The sequence below is a fragment of the Tinamus guttatus genome, unplaced genomic scaffold, assembly GCF_059628265.1.
Source record: "Tinamus guttatus ecotype Peru unplaced genomic scaffold, ASM5962826v1 Tinamus_guttatus_pri_ptg000004l, whole genome shotgun sequence".
Taxonomy (NCBI): Eukaryota; Metazoa; Chordata; class Aves; order Tinamiformes; family Tinamidae; genus Tinamus; species Tinamus guttatus.
Window position 1 is genome coordinate 2,234,436 of NW_028288538.1, and position 18,542 is coordinate 2,252,977.

General features: G+C 36.8%; 1 protein-coding gene across 1 annotated transcript in view; it reads left to right on the forward strand.

Moving 5' to 3' along the window:
* Nucleotides 1-15,253, forward strand: part of DENND4A (DENN domain containing 4A) — a 41,891-nt gene extending 26,638 nt beyond the window's left edge. The window contains 19 exon segments of the mRNA XM_088535505.1: nucleotides 1,454-1,587; nucleotides 2,446-2,581; nucleotides 3,208-3,414; nucleotides 3,517-3,645; nucleotides 3,908-4,052; nucleotides 5,226-5,342; nucleotides 5,955-6,095; nucleotides 6,978-8,071; nucleotides 8,178-8,391; nucleotides 9,088-9,182; nucleotides 10,394-10,569; nucleotides 10,657-10,803; nucleotides 11,306-11,516; nucleotides 11,798-12,052; nucleotides 12,591-12,708; nucleotides 12,858-12,884; nucleotides 13,373-13,535; nucleotides 13,865-13,929; nucleotides 14,138-15,253. Coding sequence (XP_088391631.1) covers nucleotides 1,454-1,587; nucleotides 2,446-2,581; nucleotides 3,208-3,414; nucleotides 3,517-3,645; nucleotides 3,908-4,052; nucleotides 5,226-5,342; nucleotides 5,955-6,095; nucleotides 6,978-8,071; nucleotides 8,178-8,391; nucleotides 9,088-9,182; nucleotides 10,394-10,569; nucleotides 10,657-10,803; nucleotides 11,306-11,516; nucleotides 11,798-12,052; nucleotides 12,591-12,708; nucleotides 12,858-12,884; nucleotides 13,373-13,535; nucleotides 13,865-13,929; nucleotides 14,138-14,274 — 3,711 coding nt within the window. The 3' untranslated portion in view covers nucleotides 14,275-15,253.
* Nucleotides 15,254-18,542: the final 3,289 nt, after the last annotated feature.

Here is an 18,542-nt window from a genome sequence, read left to right on the forward strand (position 1 = left end):
TCCTACCTCGCATGGTTTCACACAGAAGGCTGGGCTGCCACTTTGTTTGGCATTTTGACCCTTTTTGATCATCGCTCTCCCACTGAAAGTGTAGTTAATCTCACTATGCTTCTCTTAGCTCTAACATGTAAGCAGTTGTTATTAGTCATCATCTTTATTCTGTTCTAGTTCTTCGCCTCCTTTTTCCTCTGAAAACTAGGTTTGTGCTAGGTCATTTCAGAGGTTGTGTTTACAAAACAAACTCTGTAAAGAGTTTCTTTGGAGTAACTCAGGTGATATCTCACTGCAGAACAAATGACAAACTTTAAAGGTTTCACAAAACACTAATTAAGAGGAAAAAAGGACTTGAAGCTTCCACTGAGCACTTGAGTTTGGAATGAGATAATGTGTGCTTGCCACTATCGATAATCTAGTTATTAAGAACAGGAAGACAGTGATTGTCACTTTACCGAACAAGAACAAGATGACTGTTTAAACGGTGATGAAAAATGTAAACTGCAGCAGTGTCTGAGCTGAACACTAGGTCTATAAATATGTGAATAAAAATGGATTTCAGTATTCTAGGAAGTAGATGGGGTTCTCTTATGGTGCCAGCTGTTAAACTTGGAGAGATGCCTCATCCTGCAAGCAGCAGCAGTGCAGGAAATGCTTTCTAAAATTGTTAGCTTTCTTCTACTTGCTATTCCAGTTTGACAGTTTGAGAGCCTCAGAGTGTGTCTCTAGCATGGCCTTTAAAGCACAGGTGTTTATTTGGTAACACACTCCACAAACCTTCCAAAAAACCTTCCTCCAGAGTGCTCTCCAACCCCTGTTTTCATTAAGCACTTTTTCCTCAAGGTAGCACTGCTATGATTTATCTGCTTGGCCTTTCTCTCAGCAACAGCAGTCCGAAGAAGCAAAGGTTTAAGTCCAAATTGTCTTAGAAAGCAGAGAACTAAAGATTATGAAGAAAACCACTGCAGTCTTAGTTTATGTTTTAACATTAACAGAGGCAGCTTGTTAAAATCCTGTCCATCAACTGAATTTCTGCCTTAGCTATGAGCACAAGGCCACCAGGATGTGCTGTATTTTCACATATACAACTGCTGAGCTACCTGGAAGAGGCAAAAAGTCATGACTTTCCCTCTGTTAGGCAGGTTGCAGACTTTTATCATGTCATTCCGTTGAATGTGTATTTCTGTAATACCCACAAAAGCGTTGTCTGGAGAGTCTCAGTACATCAGATAATTGGGTAAGGTTTGCTGTTTTCAGTGGTTCATATGCAGGGAAGAAACATAACTCTCCTGTTTCCTGTTGATAAATAGAGCTGAAGTTAGTGTTGCAGTTTTCAAGGCATCCCTACTTTTAAAATGCAATCCTCTGATTTTGAAACATTCTTTGCTCTGCTAGACCTTACCGCTTTTCCAGCTTTAACTATTAACACTAATTACTTTTTTTAACGTGTCTTTTCCAGGTTGATATGGACAAAACTGGCGAAACACGACTTATAGAGCTGGATGAGTCTTACAAGAGTGAGCATACAGTTTTCATAACACCACCTGAGATCCCTCACCTGCCAAATGGTGAAGAGCACCCTCTGCAATACAGGTAGTTTAAGGAAACAGTAGGGCACCAACTAAAATCGCAATTGCCATCCTTTTACAGTTAATTTCTAGGTTCTCATGATAGCCAGAAAGTATGTGTTTTGTTTTGTTTTCCTGTACCCTTAATTTGCTTCAAGTTAAAAATCTGTATATAGAAAGCTTATTCTTAGTTCTTCTGAAGTTGTAATGACTTTTCTGTGTGTACAGAAGCAGAATCAAAAATACTCAGTAAAGCCAGAACACTGGGCTAGATGTTGATAATTTCAGTTTTAACTTTTTAAGAAATAATGGACCCAGTCTGCTGGCCTGCTGCTGCTGCTGCTACTCTCATAATGAAACAAGCTGCAGATCCTTCCTGTTTTGAAGGAGCTGTTAGGTCTCAGAATCAGGGAGGATGGTGTTGCTACTTTAACAATTATGTCAAATAACAGTCTGCTTTCCTCATTAATATTCCTCTGTGAGAAACATTTTGAAACCTAATTTAATCTTTCAGATATCTTGATTTTTTTTTTGACTTTTGTCATGTGATGCTCACTAGACTGATCTGCACAGGTATTTTAGGATTAACTAGAATCAATACCAATGCATTTGACACAATTAAAATAAACGCTATTAAAGCAAAAATAGTTAAGAATTGTTGGTTACACTGAGGTAACAGGTTGAGAGATTCTTTTTATGCAAACTTTTGCTTATGAAATCCTGCAGAGTATCTAGCAAGCAATTTCCTGAACAGTTTCTTTAGGGATTTGTTTTTACATTTTTTTCTGTGTAGGTTCTAGTGTAATTGATTTCCTGTGTAATTACATGCCATGTTTTCTTTGGAGCTATCTTGTGTGACTTGAGTGGCACATTTCTTTTACAGCTACAATGGGTTCCCAGTTCTAAAACTAGATTTGTTTGAACGACCTGAAGCTTTTCTGACAACGCCAAATAACAAACTGTCCTCAAAAGCCAGTAGTCCCAACAGCCCATCACCAATGTTCAGAAGAACTAAACAGGTACTTGCAAGTATTCTGTTGCTTTTCAAAACATCTCACACTAAAAGATTGCTGCCTTCATTTTGTACTAACCTACAAAGACTCACAGTCAGTGGCTGCTGTGTAACTAACCATTCATCACTGAGAAGGTGAATATAGGGTTGCCATGCCCTTCCCCGCCCCCCCGGATGTTTTTATCTGGATGTTTCTATATGCTTATTGTACTTACAGTACTTACTGTACAGGTCCCTGGACATAGATGGTCTCTTCCTATTCTGTACCTTTATCTTCAGTGTCTTCACGCTCTTTTTTTTTGTGAGCATAAATTGTTGGGTGTCCACTACTACTTTTTCATGACTTCTCACACTTGAGGCCTTTTAAGAAAGGCTTCAACTTTGTCATGTATCTTGGAAAAAGTGCAAATCAAAACATAGAAATATGAAACTTAGGAGTTTAAAATTGTTCAGCAACAGCTTTTGCTGTCCTAGGCCCTGCTTTCTCTTTGTCACTGCATTGAGGATATCCTTTGTGCTAGTGTTTCAGTTGATGTAGGTCTGATTATACATGTTCAATTCATAAACTGTTCGATTCAAGAATGCCTATAGAATATGTAAATATATATAAATCATCTTTATCTTCCTTTATAGGAAATCAAATCTGCACATAAAATTGCTAAGAAGTATTCGTCCATACCTCAGCTGTGGTCCAGGTGTTTGTTGCGTCACTGCTACGGTCTTTGGTTTATCTGCCTTCCTGCATATGTCAAAGTGTGTCATTCAAAAGTCAGGGCTCTCAGAACTGCATATGATGTGCTACAGAAAATGCATACCAAAAAAATAGATCCGCCTGATGAGGTAAGAGAGCAAGCCCCAAACTTCAGAAACAGTCTGCATTCTTCTGATGTTGAATGGAATGTATCTTTGCAGAATCAAAATACTGAAAGTGTGTATTTTTAGGTATGCTACCGAGTGCTCATGCAACTGTGTGGACAGTATGGCCAGCCTGTACTAGCAGTGCGAGTTCTTTTTGAGATGCAGAAAGCTGGTGTGGACCCTAATGCCATTACTTATGGCTATTACAATAAGGTAAGTATCTGGGAAGGAATGCATTTTTACTTGGGCAAGACCCTACTCCATGCCTTAAGAAAAGGAGCAATTCAAATTAATTCTGTCATTTCTACTAATCCTGAAAAATACAAAGTAGAATAGTTGTGTCTCATTTTTGTTGGTTTTGAAGTCTATTTTATAGCTACATCATGATACTGAATTTGAATTCATTTAAGTGATTGATTCCTGACTGTTTCTTATGGTGACTGCATTTGACTTGACTTTGATATTTCTGAAATAGGCTGTTTTGGAGAGTACCTGGCCTTCAAGCAATAGAGGTGGCTATTTCCTGTGGATGAAAATAAGAAATGTTGTTTTAGGAATAGCACAATTTAAAAGAGCCTTGAAAAAGCTACCTGCAAGCACAGCGCATACAGCCTCTTCTGGTATTCACAATTTTTTCTCATTTCCATATTGATAAGCTACTAGTATTTCAAATAGTGTTCTGTTGTGAGTTTGATAAAACTTTTTTGAATCATTTTCATGTATCATTTTTATAAAACAGACTTTTCTTTTTGTATTTAAATCCAAAATACTCTGCTATTTATTCATTGCATCAGGTCTTCATGACAGCAACATATGAACCTGAAATCCATATGACTTTTGTCCTAATTCATATTATATCTAGTCTTATGATCGATAGTAATCGCTGTCTAGGCTAGTCTTTTTGACCAATTTTCCCCTAGTTTATTTTTGTTTGTTCTGGACATTAGTTGAGGTGCACCTAGAAAAAGTCTTTGAGCTTGGATTACATTTTGCAGGTTCTGTGTATCAATTGAGATGTTCACATTTATTTTATTTGGAAGATAAGCATCACATTAACAAGATTGGACACTTCGGTTTCCCTAGTAAAAAGTTGTTGTGTGTTGGATTACTGTATTATAGCATAGCAAACCAGTCCTTAGCTTGTGGCTTTTGAAAGTACTACTGGTTATAGTATTAATAACTGGTCAGTAAAGCAAAACAGTACAAAGTACAGCAATATAGGCTAGTAATATGTTTAGTTGTAGTTGATCTTGGCAAACTCCTAAGCTATATTTTACAAACACGTACATATAAATCTTCTGACAAAATAGATATGGTGGCCTTGCAGTTAAAGTAATTTGCCTAGGCTCTCAGGAGAGTCGTCACAGTCGTCCTTCTGCCTCTGTCCCTAGCCTCCAGGGTGACCTCGAGCAAGTTTACTTTATTTCTGTCTGTACTTGATGAAGCTGACCACCTTGAACCACTCTTGAGACCCATTTGTGCAAAGCACTATCAAAGAGCTTCATGATACTAGTCACAGCTCAGATGTAAACTAAGGAAGCAAAATTATTCCTTTGTTAAGTTACGATCTCTTATATCATTAATAGAATTTGCTTCCAACTTTATCTGTTGTTTTTTAAAAAATGTAATTTCTCTGTAGGAAAACGCATAATAGAATGTGTTCTACCTATTTAGACATTGTCAAAAACTGTTCTGTAAATTCCAGAACGCTGTTAATTTTGATTTAGCAATGTGTTTTTTTCCTCTCTATGGAGACGTTTAGTATGATGATGGTAATTGACCTGTTTTGATAGGGGGACTTTCTGACTTTGACAATGATGCATCAAAAGATGAAGCCAAGCAAGGAAAAACTTGTCTTCAAGATATACAAGAACTGAAAGAAGACAAGAGAGAGAGTGACTCCAGTTCTCGTATGTATCTTATTAATAAAGGTATTTAGTTCACTGAGGAATTTCAATAGAGCTGAGTGGGGCAGCTTATTCTTTTATGATGAATGTATGTGATAATGTCAACTTATGTCCATGCCTTAAGTTCTTTTAGAGAAAAGTGATTTCCTTGAAGTATAGTGATTTAGCTTTCAAAACTAGTTCTTTTTCTCTTCTCCTTTCATATATGCAGTCCTGATGATTTAAAAGCTTAATGACAAAAGTATTGAGCTGTAATTATCACCCAGAAATTGCTTTACAGATATAAAATGCAAAAGAGTCTGTCTTTCCAAATCCCATAAAGAGGAGAACTATTGAGTTTTCACAAGCTTCTGAGAGCATGTCTAAATTACTCAGCTTTTGGCAATTCTCTGTGAATCTTGGAGATCAAAGATGAGAAAGCCTTTAGACTTGTGTGGTTCAGAGTTTGGTGGTGGTGTTTTTCGCCCACTTCACCTTTTACAGGTGATGGTAACCTGTACATCATGGTGTCAGTGAAACACGCTATCACTTATTTCTTTGTGAAGTAGGTAAGGGAAATTTGAGACTAAGCTGCCTTGATTCTGAAGAACTCTTTCTGTCTTTGTGTGTATACAGTGTCTGAAGTGGAGAGCACAAAAGGCAGCGGTGACTGCCTTCCTAAACTGAACTACCAGAACTCAAGCAATGCTGAACCTGCTTCCAGCATAGTGAGGCTTAATGGTGCTGTTGACAATACAGTAACAGAAGTGAGTGCTGGTGAGTGGAAGCAAAAATGGATTTTTCTTTTCTGGTAGAGTTTTATTTGTGTACATAGTAACATCTATGAGTTTTGTCGTCCGTAAAGCTTTGAGTATTTTTTTGTGTATTGGCACTGGTCAAAAAAGTTTCATTCTGGCAACTTTTTAGATGTGAGTCTAGCTGGAGTCAGCATATTCTGTGTCTAGATGATATGTGTGTGAATATTCTGCATGTCCAGACTTTTTTTTCCTACTTGCCTTTTTTAGCTATGGTTAACATCTGCTAACAAAATGAATTACTAGTGAATTCTTTCACGACAGAGATATTTCTATGTAGTATAATTGAATTAAACCTTTAGCTGTTTCCACCAATCTTTATTAATATCTAATTACTGTGGCACTGTCCGCTTTGCTTGAAACACCAAAATTTCATACATCCAAGTCCGAATTTTACATGCTCTGGTAAAAGAGCTTTTTGGTTCTACTTGAAATGTGTTTGATTAGGAAGTGTTCCTGAATACCTCTGCTGGCCCCAACTTCCAGACTTCTCAATAATGGAGGCAGTCCCTCTCCCAGAGAGGAGCCTAATTGCATCTATGTGCATCTTTTGTTAATGGTGTCTTTCAAAACTTGTAGGCAATATGATCTGACTCCCTTTTTTTGTGTATTATATGTAATTTATCACGCGATCCTTCAGTGGACTAGTAATACCAAGCTTGTTTCTAAAGCTCACCACACTATTAGGGTTATGACCGTGGCCAAACCAGCTTTCCAGTCACCAGTATGATGCATGATGAATTCCATCTGAGTGATTCAAGCTATTTCACTTGCCTTTTTTGTATCTTTCTTTAGTTTTCTTACTTAGCAAGCAAAAAAGTACCTTGTTTTATCTGTTTTTCAGAGAGTTCAGTGGGATTGCTATTCACATCGTCTTTTGAGGATTCCAATGAAACAGAAGCTATTAAAAATAAATCCTTAAGAAAGAGGCATAAAAGTGCAGTAGAATCAGACTTAAGGCAGATGCCATGGGAAAGCAGGAACCGTAACCTGAGTGGAGATGCCTTAGTGGGACTCATGATAAACAGAATAAATCAGGAAGCTAACCCTGGAGAAATTGTTGAAAAGTTAGGAGCTGATGCCAAAATCTTGTCTAGTGCATTACAGAAAACCATAAGGCCAAAAACTCTTAATATCAGATCATCCTCTTTAGGATCGAAGAGAGAGAGTCTGGAGAAAGAGTCTAGTGATGAAGATGCAGCTTTTGATAGTAATTTTACAGATAAAACAGAGACTCCTGTTATCTTTGATCTGGAAGACTTGGATGCTGAATCTGAAACACCTCCAACAGTGAAACCCTCCAATGAAAAATCTAGAAGACTACAACGAAAGAGCAGCTTTCCAGTAAAGCCAGTTGAAAAGACAGATGTTGAAACTGGATTTGATCCACTGTCCCTCCTGGTTGCTGAGACAGAACAGCAGAGAGAGGATGATGAGGATGATGATGACAAAAGTGTTTCAACTCCATCTGCAAGACGAGATTTGGCTGAAGAAATAGTCATGTACATGAACAATATGAGCAGCCCCTTGTCAAGTCGTGCCCCAAGCATTGAGTTGCAGAAGCCCTATGATGATAGGAATGCTAATAAAAAGAGTCCAACCGTAACCCAACCTTGTAGGAGGTCCAGCCTTCCCCCAAACTCCCCAAGACCCTCCAGTCTTACCAAATCCAAGAGCTGCTACATCAAAAATGAAGAAAGGCCAAGAGACAGGCTTTGGTCCTCCCCAGCTTATTCTCCAAACAGTCCAGCAAAGGAACAGGCACAGGATGCAGCTGGTGCATTATCTCCAGTGTCTTCACCATCCTTTAATTTAGATACACTGTTAACACCTAAATTTGATGTCCTCAAAAGTAGCATGTTTTCTGCTGGAAAAGGGGTTGCAGAGAAGGCCAGTAGGTGGTACTCAAAATTTGCAATGTATGCTGCATCTTCAAAGGTAAATTTTCATAATTACTTCCTGGGCAAATAAAGAAGATTGATATTTTCAGAAATATTTGTGTCTTCCTTTCCTTTTCTCAGTGGAATATGTTTTCTTGTCTCAGGATCAAAATTCAGACCGGGCAAGTGTTTCATCCCTTGGAGCCCTGGACTCGGAATCTACTTCTCTAACAGATGAAGATGTCTGCAATGATTTTGAAAGTGCTTCTCCTCCTCAGGAGAATGCCACATCAGAAGCTAAGGGAATTGGTCTCAGCAGGACAAGCCTGGAAAGCTCAGTTTCCCATGATGGTTCATCAAAACAACTTGACCAGTGTGGTAAGAGATGGATTTTGCATTTCACTTACTGATCTGAAGAAGGTAGTTCAATTTTGGAAATTGTGCTTTCATAATTCAGCAGTTGGGATCATGCTAGTAAGTTGGCTAAACTTGTTTTATATCCTCCTTAGAGGAGAGTAAGATTGTGTGAAATCACTCTTCAGGAGAAGGACAAGTGGTTCAGGGGCAGGAGAGAGTTTCACAGGTGAATGTCTGACCATAGCTCACAGATTAATATATTGGTAGAAACATCAGTTATCTCTTAGTAAATTAGCACTGTGCTTTTGACTTGGTTCATTTGAGAAAGGCTTAGGTTTCTTTATTGGACGTAATATTACTGTCATTTTTTTAATAAGCAATGCCTGTTATCCCTCCTTAATTTCAGACTGAAAGTATGGGTATGAATTACTTAAGTAAAATTTATTTCCAGGCTACCGACTACTGTAAAAGGAGGAGGTTGAACATATGGAAATTCCATATTGGTAAATTCTATTAGTGAATTGCTGTTGTTGGGTGCTAGGCAGATGGCAGCTTCACTCTCGTAGCTTCACATTTCTTTCTGTTTTAGCGTGTCTAACTTACTGCATGTTCCATCATGCATTTTTATAACTGCACTGTTTGACCAGAAAACTAGTTTACTTAAAATGCATATTCTGAAGTAACTAATAGGTTGTTTTTCTTGTTTTCTATTCATAGGTTCTCTTTCAAAATTTCCTTTACCTGACAAATCGGGGTTGATATCTTCCTGCAGTACAAGTAGTACCAGTGTGTTTCAGAACTACGCAATGGAGGTACTGGCTACTTTGTCATATAGCACTAAACTGATGCACTGAGAGTTTGGTCTTTAAATATATCATAAAAATATGTTAAATGCTTAAAATTGTCTTGTTTGAATCTCTGTTAAAACTCAAAGCTTAATACTAATGCACTGATAGATATGTAAATGTTTCTATAATGGAGCAGATTTATAGCAGAAGCCTTTCTTTGTTTCTGAAGGAAAACAGAAGCTGTCATCCTCAAAGGTTTGAGAACTAGATGCAGTTGAATTTGGGTGCCAAAATAGCTTGCATAGCTAAATTCCTTGAAAATGAGAATATTAAATCCTGAAGAGCAGTTTATACTTAAAAAATATGAAATTTCTGTGTGATCTGTTTCTTCTCCAGGTATTTATTCATATGAATACTTTCACTCAGCTACAAATAAAGTGAATCCCCATGCTACTTATGGAAATTTCTTTTTTGATTAGAGGAAGTCCTCATCTGAATATAATATCATTATGAAAAAAAATTATTGGTGGGACAGATAAGATTTTTCTTTCTGCAAATTTGTAGGGAGATGATGTATAGAAAAGTACGAATCAATAGCAAGCTTTTAACTGAAAGCTTTTTGGGTTCTAGTAACTGAAGTAGCATCATATGGACCAAAAAAAATGAGCTGTTTTTTGTTGGAATCAGCAAGAAATTAATCTTGTTGATTCATTTCATTGAATATGGATGGATTAATGATAGGTTATTTTCATTATCTTCTTTAGTCCTTCATTATTTTATTCCTATATAATCGTAGTCACTGCAGAAGATTGTTCAAATTTTAAGAAATTGCATAAATCATTCCTATGATAATATTATTTGTAATCTGTTTACAAAATATATATATATTCTTAATAAAAATGAGTGTTTCCCATCTATTTTATCCCGGGAAACCATTGAAGGGTGACCTAGCCCACTTTGCTAAACTATATTTATTTCATGAACATAGTTCCAGTTTTCATTGTTTTATTTGTTACAATAGAACTGAATCCTCCAAAATTGATTTGTGTTTAATTTTTCAGAGAATATGCATTCCAGTTATTAACCCTATGAGCTGTCTGTTAGTGCTGTTTAAGATTTAGTAATTGTTTTGATACATGTATGTTTAAACCCACATGTTACAACCACTTTGAAAGGAACAGAAGGAGTTTTGAAATGGTGTTTAATAGTGGAATTCTGTTAACTGCTGCATACAGGTCCTCATCTCAAGCTGTTCCCGATGCCGAACTTGTGACTGTTTGGTTCATGATGAAGAGATCATGGCAGGCTGGACAGCAGATGATTCTAATCTCAATACCAAATGCCCTTTCTGTGAGAACTTATTTCTGCCCTTTTTAAGCATAGAAATCAGAGATCTTCGGCGACCTGGCCGGTAATAACTTATTGCATGATTTTTCCTCTATTTTGTACGTATATTTTTGTAAATTCTTAGGATTTATTTTAAGCTTTTTTTCTGCAGATATTTTCTGAAGTCCAGCCCTTCTACAGAAAACATGCAGTTCCCATCGCTTTTTTCAAATCACAGTGGGAAGACATGTAACACTTCAGCTACTGTTGGCCTTGCTACATCTTTAATGTCTGTTCAAGAAGATTTAAATTCAAATAGGTAAATCTACATCTCATAGTGTTATGCTTACATAGAAATTGCTTGTGACTTTTGTAGATGTGCATGTGTTCAGCATTAACAGGAATAAGTTTCTAAGGAGATACTGTCTCAAAACAAAAACTTGTTTGAAGATGAAAATCTCCTTGTTGCTTCTGCCTTACCAGAGATAGACATCTTACTGCTATATTGGCATGATGTTTATTTTTCATGCCTAATTTTAAAAACAAACAAAAAATAGACATCTGTGAACTTCTCTAGGATATTTGGGTTCATTACCAGTGCTAGAGGGAATAAAGCTTCATCTGTAGCATGAGTAGGGTAGGTGACTGGGTCAAATGTGAGATGTCATTTTGTCTATTCAGTATCATACTCCATTATATATGAACCTCCCATTTTGTTTCTGCTTGTTTGCATGCACATTTACAAGCCCTCGGGGAAAACCAGAAAGCTGAGTTTAACTTTTTTTTTTTTTTTTTTTTATTCTTTACCACCCTCTCCCCAGCAAACCTAAGCACCATGACAACATTTGTGCCAGAAGTATCCAAATTCCTTCAGGAAGAAGACAAAATACCTCTGGGTCAGAATGCCCAAATCACCCTGTAGCAAGGAGTATCAGTACTTTTGGCCCCCTGGTAGAAGATGAGAAGGAAAATCAGAAGATCAACCATATCATTCCCACTGGTAGCCTGCCTGCTACTTTGCAAGGACCAACAGTGCGTAGTTTGTTGCTACCTTAAATGTCAGTGTAGTAAGTGTGCCACAGAATCCAGAAATGAAAACAACACTAAACAAAGAAGCAGAACTAACAGTCCCAAGTTACCAGAAATTTTAGGTTTTGTCATTTAAAATAGGATTAGTTGCAGCCTTTAGTTGTTGATATATATATCTGAGGGAACAAAAATGTTCAGTAGTAGTTTGCTTGTTTGTAGTTGTTTTGTTTTTATTTTTATAGAGATAGATTCTGACTAATGGCCTTTTCTTTTTTTTCCCATAGGATTCCTTGGGGCTAGAATGGCGCTTGCCTAGCCCTGATCCTATAACTGTTCCTTATCTCAGTCCTCTAGTAGTATGGAAAGAGCTCGAGAGCTTGCTTGAAAATGAAGGGGATCATGCAATAACGGTGGCGGACTTTGTAGATCATCATCCTATTGTGTTCTGGAATTTGGTGTGGTATTTCCGACGTTTGGACTTGCCTAGCAACTTACCAGGATTAATACTTTCTTCGGAGCACTGTAATAAAAACTCAAAGGTATGGAAACAGAAATTATTGACACATGAGGAGTATCTGCTTTTCCACCAAGGAGTTCATTAGTTATTTTAGTAAATCTCAAGAATTTATCTTACAGTGTGCTGGGCCCAGTTCTGGATCTATAAAGAATATGTCAACTGAAAGAAAATGTGCATAACTCCAGAACCTGGGCTCAGCAGCACTTGTGGGGTAAGTTTAATTTAGCTCTTAATAGTCACACTGTATCTCATGATCTTAAATTAGGAGGGAGAGAAATTTCTGATTGACTTTATTGCACTTTGACAAGTTGAGCAGCAGAAGAGGGAGGAAACTTGGATTTTTTAGAACTGTAGAAAGATGCACAAAATGCTTGCTACATATCACTGACATTCCTTCAGATATCTTTTGGTGATATACTTTCTCTTTGAGCAACTCAGTTTTACAGCAATTTTAATATTAAAAGCTTTTTAACATGAACTTATAGGTTTGAAGGTATATTTTAAATGCAAAAGTCCTCTGTCATGACTGTAATAAAATATGTATGCATTCTCCTTTTCAGATTCCACGAAACTGTATGTCAGAGGACAGTAAATATGTTCTTATTCAGATGCTTTGGGACAATATGAAATTGCACCAGGATCCAAGGCAACCTCTGTATATTTTATGGAATGCCCAAAGTAAGCTTTGTTTCTTATTTTTGTTTGTTTTCTTTTTAAGAACTGTTTTTGTTTTGAGCACCTGAAAAATATTTCAGAAATATTTCTGTATAGCTAGTTCACTCAAGATACCTAACTGACGTTTGATCATACTACTTTTTGTCTTGCAGGTCAAAATCGCACTCTTTTGTTTGAGAGTGAGTGTTGAGTTTGGTGTTGCTACTCTAAGTTTGTGACTCATTTTCAGGGGAAGGGTGGTTGGATGTTTTGCAGTAAGCTTGAACAAGTTTTATTTTCCAGCATACCTGTTTCAAATCATTGACCAGCATTTTCAGTAGCTTTTTCTTCATAGGGGTGGGAGGAATAACAGGGAATATGTTGTATTCAGCTTATATTGACTATTCATTCATTTAGCCTATCTTTTTAATTTTTAGAATTTGCTTACTAAGAGTTTTGTTGCCACTGTTAGGTCATATGCCCTGTAAATGGCGCATGATTCATTATGGCTGTTGGTTTTTTTTCTTACCTGCTTTTTATTTTCTTACTTTGATATTATGTTATCATGTTTTTTTGTTTTTCTTTAAGGGTAGATATCAATATTTTCACAGTGTGTGCAACCTATCACTTCTTAATTACTCGCTATATGAAGAATGTTTCTCCTTATAGTGCTTCTAATGTTTTGCAGCCCAGAAGTACCCAATGGTCCATTTATTACAAAAAGATGATGACTCTTTTAACCAGGAGCTCTTGAGAAGTATGGTGAAAAGTATTAAGATGAATGATGTCTATGGACCAATGAGTCAAATACTGGAAAGATTGAACAAATGGCCACATACTAAAAGACAGAGGTGAGAACACAGACATGTCTATCAGGAGCCAGCTGGTATTGTTTTAAGGGCGGTAGGTTTTAAGGTTGTTTGGCAGTGTCATATGAAGTTTAAAACTGAGTCTAATATTTTTTCTTTCTATAAAAAATTCCAAAAGTTTTTTTCTAAAATGCTTATTTTAAAATATTTTCCATTTTTTTTCTCTGTCCTTTTGACAACCCTCTTTTTCTTTTAACTGCAGAAGTATCTTTTTTCAAAAATAAATTCTTTAGGTGCTTTAATATATTGAATATAGTTTGTTTTGTGTTATACTGCTTCAGGATATAAAATGATTCTTTTTGCAATTTCAGGAGCCTCTATAGAGAAATACTATTTCTTTCACTTGTTGCCCTAGGAAGAGATAACATTGATATAGGTAAGTGTTGTAAACTAATTCAGAAATCAGTTTATACACCCCGATCATCTGTGCTTATTTGAGCCTCCAAAAGACAGCTGTACGGTAGATGTCATTCTGAAGCAACTGCTGAATAGAAGATTCCCCAGTTATTTTTGTAGTCTACTAGGTTCATATTTGACTTGTATCTTTGAACACAGTATATAGGTTTATTTTTCTCTTTCTGCAGATGCTTTTGACAGAGAGTACAAAATGGCCTATGATCGTCTCACAGCTAATCAAGTGAAGAATACTCATAATTGTGATAGACCACCAAGTACGGGAGTGATGGAATGCCGAAAGATTTTTGGAGAACCATATCTTTAAATATGCCTAATAAAAAGAAGATACATATGATGTATACCTGTGTAAAATAACCACTTCAGTTACAAGGAGCATCTCAGTCGTCAGTGTTCAAAAATGTATCTACGAATGTACTGTGACAAAAGGCCTGGGGGAAAAATGGGCCTAAGCGCAGTTGTAGAAATGGACCGAGTGAAGAATGGGCCAAATACTATTTCCCTGTCCCTTGTGCTTTCTGCAGATCGATCTGTAGAAAGGACATTTCTAAACAAATATGAGTTCCCCAGCTTGGGACAACATGTTACAGTTCCCTTAATTTAAAGGAGGAAAAAAAAATAAAAAGGAAAAAAAAAAAAACAAGTGGACAAAACAATGCACTGAAACTAATGTGAGTGAAGTAAATTCTTTGAAAGCTATTGTTTACATAGAATATTCATGATGTTATGAAGAGCATAAAAGTTGTATTATACATATCTTAAATTGTTTATAGTAAGTTGATATTTTTTTAATTTTTTAAATTACTGGAGTGAATTTTAAATGGACTTGCTGCATAAGCAATACAGTGCTTATTTTTTTTGCAGTACACTGCTATTTATAGTAACTTGTCCAGTTACTTTTTGAAGAGCGATTTGTTTTTAAAGCAGTATAGAAATATAAAACTAGATAATACTTCTAGGTACAGGATTTCTCTCATGCACATATGGAAAACATACTACCACAGCAATCAGATAGCCAGTATGGTGAACTTCTGTAAAAACCCTAGTAATGAACACACCAATGTCTCCTTAAAACACTTCTGTGGAAATATCCTTCTCTTCCCTCTCCTCTCTTCCCATGTCTCCCCTTTCCTAGAAAAGTCTGTAGAGTATTGAATAGTCCTACAGATTATTTGGAAATCAGTGCATTTCAGCTGTTGGCACTTGTTAATGTGACCTCATTTCAGATGTAATACAAAGCAAGGAACAGCCTGCAAAATTTCTTTATAAAAATGCAATGTTTAGAAGTGCTGGTGGATGTATTTAAAACACTCTTAAATATGTCACGTATTTAATGCTAATCCAAAGCTTTTGGAAAAGGTAGATATAGCAGACTTGCTCCAGGGAATATATAGGGGATGTATCTTATCAGGGCACGTTGTGTGTGGTTAAAGTACATGGAATGTTTGGTCTCTACTTCACAGGCAAAATGAACTTTTCTTTCTTCCTGTGAAGAAAAATAATACAATGTCAGTCCTTGCGGTGGAGTTGTGGCTTTTGACTTAGGCTAGAGAATAATTTTTTAAAAAAATCTGTGTTTTTTGTCAGGTAGCCACCCTGCACACGAAGGTAGGCTACAGAGAAAATATTGGAGGTGGTCAGCCAGATGTTGAATGGTATAAAACATCCTAAAACAATTAAGCCATGCTTCAACAAAGTGCTATATTTTCTTCTGAGTAATCTTTACTTTCTAGTTCTAATTCTTTTTTTTTTGCTGTTCATAATACTTCTAATAGTCAGCTTTCCCATTAGATTTTATTATATATATTTAGCTCTGCCTAGCTGCAGATGTATTTTTTTAAAACATGTTTAGTTCACAAGTGTAATAATACAGCAATATTTAGCTAGGCAGTAAGGAGATAAAGTAAATGTAAGCTTTATAGTTTATTAAATAAAATAGAACAGGCCTCTTAGAGGCTTAAATGAGAAGTAATGCTGCTATGATGCTCGGTATAACCCCTTCCCAGTCCTTATATAACATAGTAAGAGGATGCTGCCCTAAGGAGAAAGGATTTAAGATTTGTAGAGCTGCAGGTATGCGCTAACGCCAGCGGCAAGATGCGTCTTGCTGTAAATGCCATCTTGCTAGATACAGCTTTCATGGGATAATACCTCTTAATTTGCTGCTAATTATGTATTTGAGTGTTTTTTCCTCCCCCCCATCGCTGAAGTGGACCTAGCAGTGTTACGCCTACCACCATTTTTGTACTTAATTTATTTTAACAATTTGTGATGCTTTATTTTGTAGTGCTGACACTTGTAAAGTATTCCTGGTGCATGAAATGTAGCTTTTTTTTTTCTTTAATTTAGGTACATGGTAACAGTATATCAGCGTAGGGTGAATACATACCCACTTCATTCTTCTAAACTATTGTGAAAATACCAGATTATTTTTAACATACTCATTGTAAGTACCTATTAGCATGCACGTATGCTCTGCTTTGTACAGTAGCGACACTGTATTTACCAAGTAAAAGCTGCGGATGGCAGGTGCCCTGTGCATAAACCCGCGCATCCTCGTGCTGTGCATGATGGAGCGTTCCTGGCGTTTCCCAGTTGTTCCTCTCAACCAGCGCGCGGAGCAGCCGCTCGTTTCCAGCCCCCGGAGCTGTGAGGGAGGGCGGCTGCGTCCTCCGGAGCGGCCGCGGTGCTGCAGAGGTTGGAGCTATGAAGCAGCCTTCACGCTTGGTGCCTTCACCTGGCAGAAGCAGCTGAGCCTGATCTCCAACCACCTCCCCTTGTTGGGATGTTTCCCCATGGCTGCGTGCGCCGGCACAGGGATGGAGGCAGCACTTGGAATGGGTGGCCCTGGCTCTCCCTTCTCTCTCAGCCTAGTTGTAAGTACTCTCAGCTGTCTCCATTTCTTATAAACCCAAAGAGCTTGCCACTTCATTCAAGTATCAACAGCCAGTATTATCAGGAGAGCATATAATATTGTACCATGTAGAGGATTGTACCCGTATCTTTATTCAAGATAAGCAATCTGACCGTGTTCTTGCATCCTCAGTGGCATTCAGGAAGCATTGCTGATGTTTAGTTGGATGTGCTTTTAAATTAATATCATGTATACTTCATCAAATGAAATCATTCTACTTAAATTTAATGGGTTGTTTCAAAAGTCTGTTGCAAGTCATTCCACTGTCGAAGTACAATAATAAAATATGGTTGAATAGTGATATACTTTAAGTGGGAATTTTTCCTCACTTGTATCATTATCTCCAAAATATAGGTCCCAAAGAGGATAATTTTTAAGCATCATACAATTCAGTGTTGAAACAGTTTTCAGATCTCACTGTCCTTTATTAGAAAAGTAATTTGAGTATATTTTCCAGTACTGCAAAGGTGGATAAATATTTGAGACATATTTTCGATTCAGAATTTTGTATGAACTGACTTTTCTCCTTTTGTGTACTAAATAATGCTTCTATCAGAAAAAAAAAAAACTCTTAAGGAAAGGTTTTACATTTGCAGTGCAATATATATTTTGTTTTACTTATGGTTCCACTGGAATAATTATTGGAGATAAACCAGTGAAATGTGAATAGGAACTGTGCTGTTTCCCTGACACTGCTACCTATTTCCCATTTTTGAGTAGGTTTGCTGTTGGTACAATTAAAACCAGATGAATTAATTTCCACTGACAAATGAATTAGTGTGTACACCAAGAAAGAGAATTCCTGCGTGTAAAATCTTTTTATAACAAATGGGAGATGCAAATAGTAATTATAGAGAGGGATATTTCTGGATATTATCTCACTGGGGTTTTAAAATGGTACTTTGCTAGTTTGCAAGCAGCACTTTTTAAAAGAATGGTTGTAGATTTGTAAATATGTAATGTTTAAATTTTATTTACCAAAAAAAAGTATGTTGTAAGTTTGCTTTGGTTTGTAGTTCATTTAAAATAAGCAAGTCAGTGTTCACAATGTAAAATCTTTTTCTGTCTCCTCCAAAAAGAAAAGTTTTACAGTGAGTCAATAAAAAGCTTAAAATCTCTCTGGTTATGTTTTATTAAAAATGTATTAAATGGATTAGAATGACAGAAATGTCTGACAACTTCATTGTTTGCTCACTTGAGGAACTAGTGCTGGATACGGCACACTCCAAATTTTGGAGGCCGGCATCAAGATGAAAACTCTTCTGTTTTCTCTTTAGGATTTTAGCCTTTACTAGTTTGCAGTAGTCCAACCTCAGAATGATTTTGTTTCTTTACAGTGAGATGTAAAACCATATGATGCCACTCTTGGTTTTAATCATCAAGGTTAGATGCCTGCTTAAAAGAAGTCAAGTGGTTTGCTGTGCAACTTTCAAATCATGTTTTCTATTGCCTGGAGAAATAATTTCTGTTTTGCTCTTTTTTCTGAAAACTTTAGTATTCCCATGGTCTTAGGGGGTCAGCAACAGTCATCACTTGTGGTCATCATCACAATTTGTACACCTTGTTGAAGGTTTGTTGAACACCCACTGCGGTTGCTCTCGCCGAGAGGATGGATCTTGTCCTCTGCACAGGGAGATCCTGGTTGCACCAAGCTGGGTGCA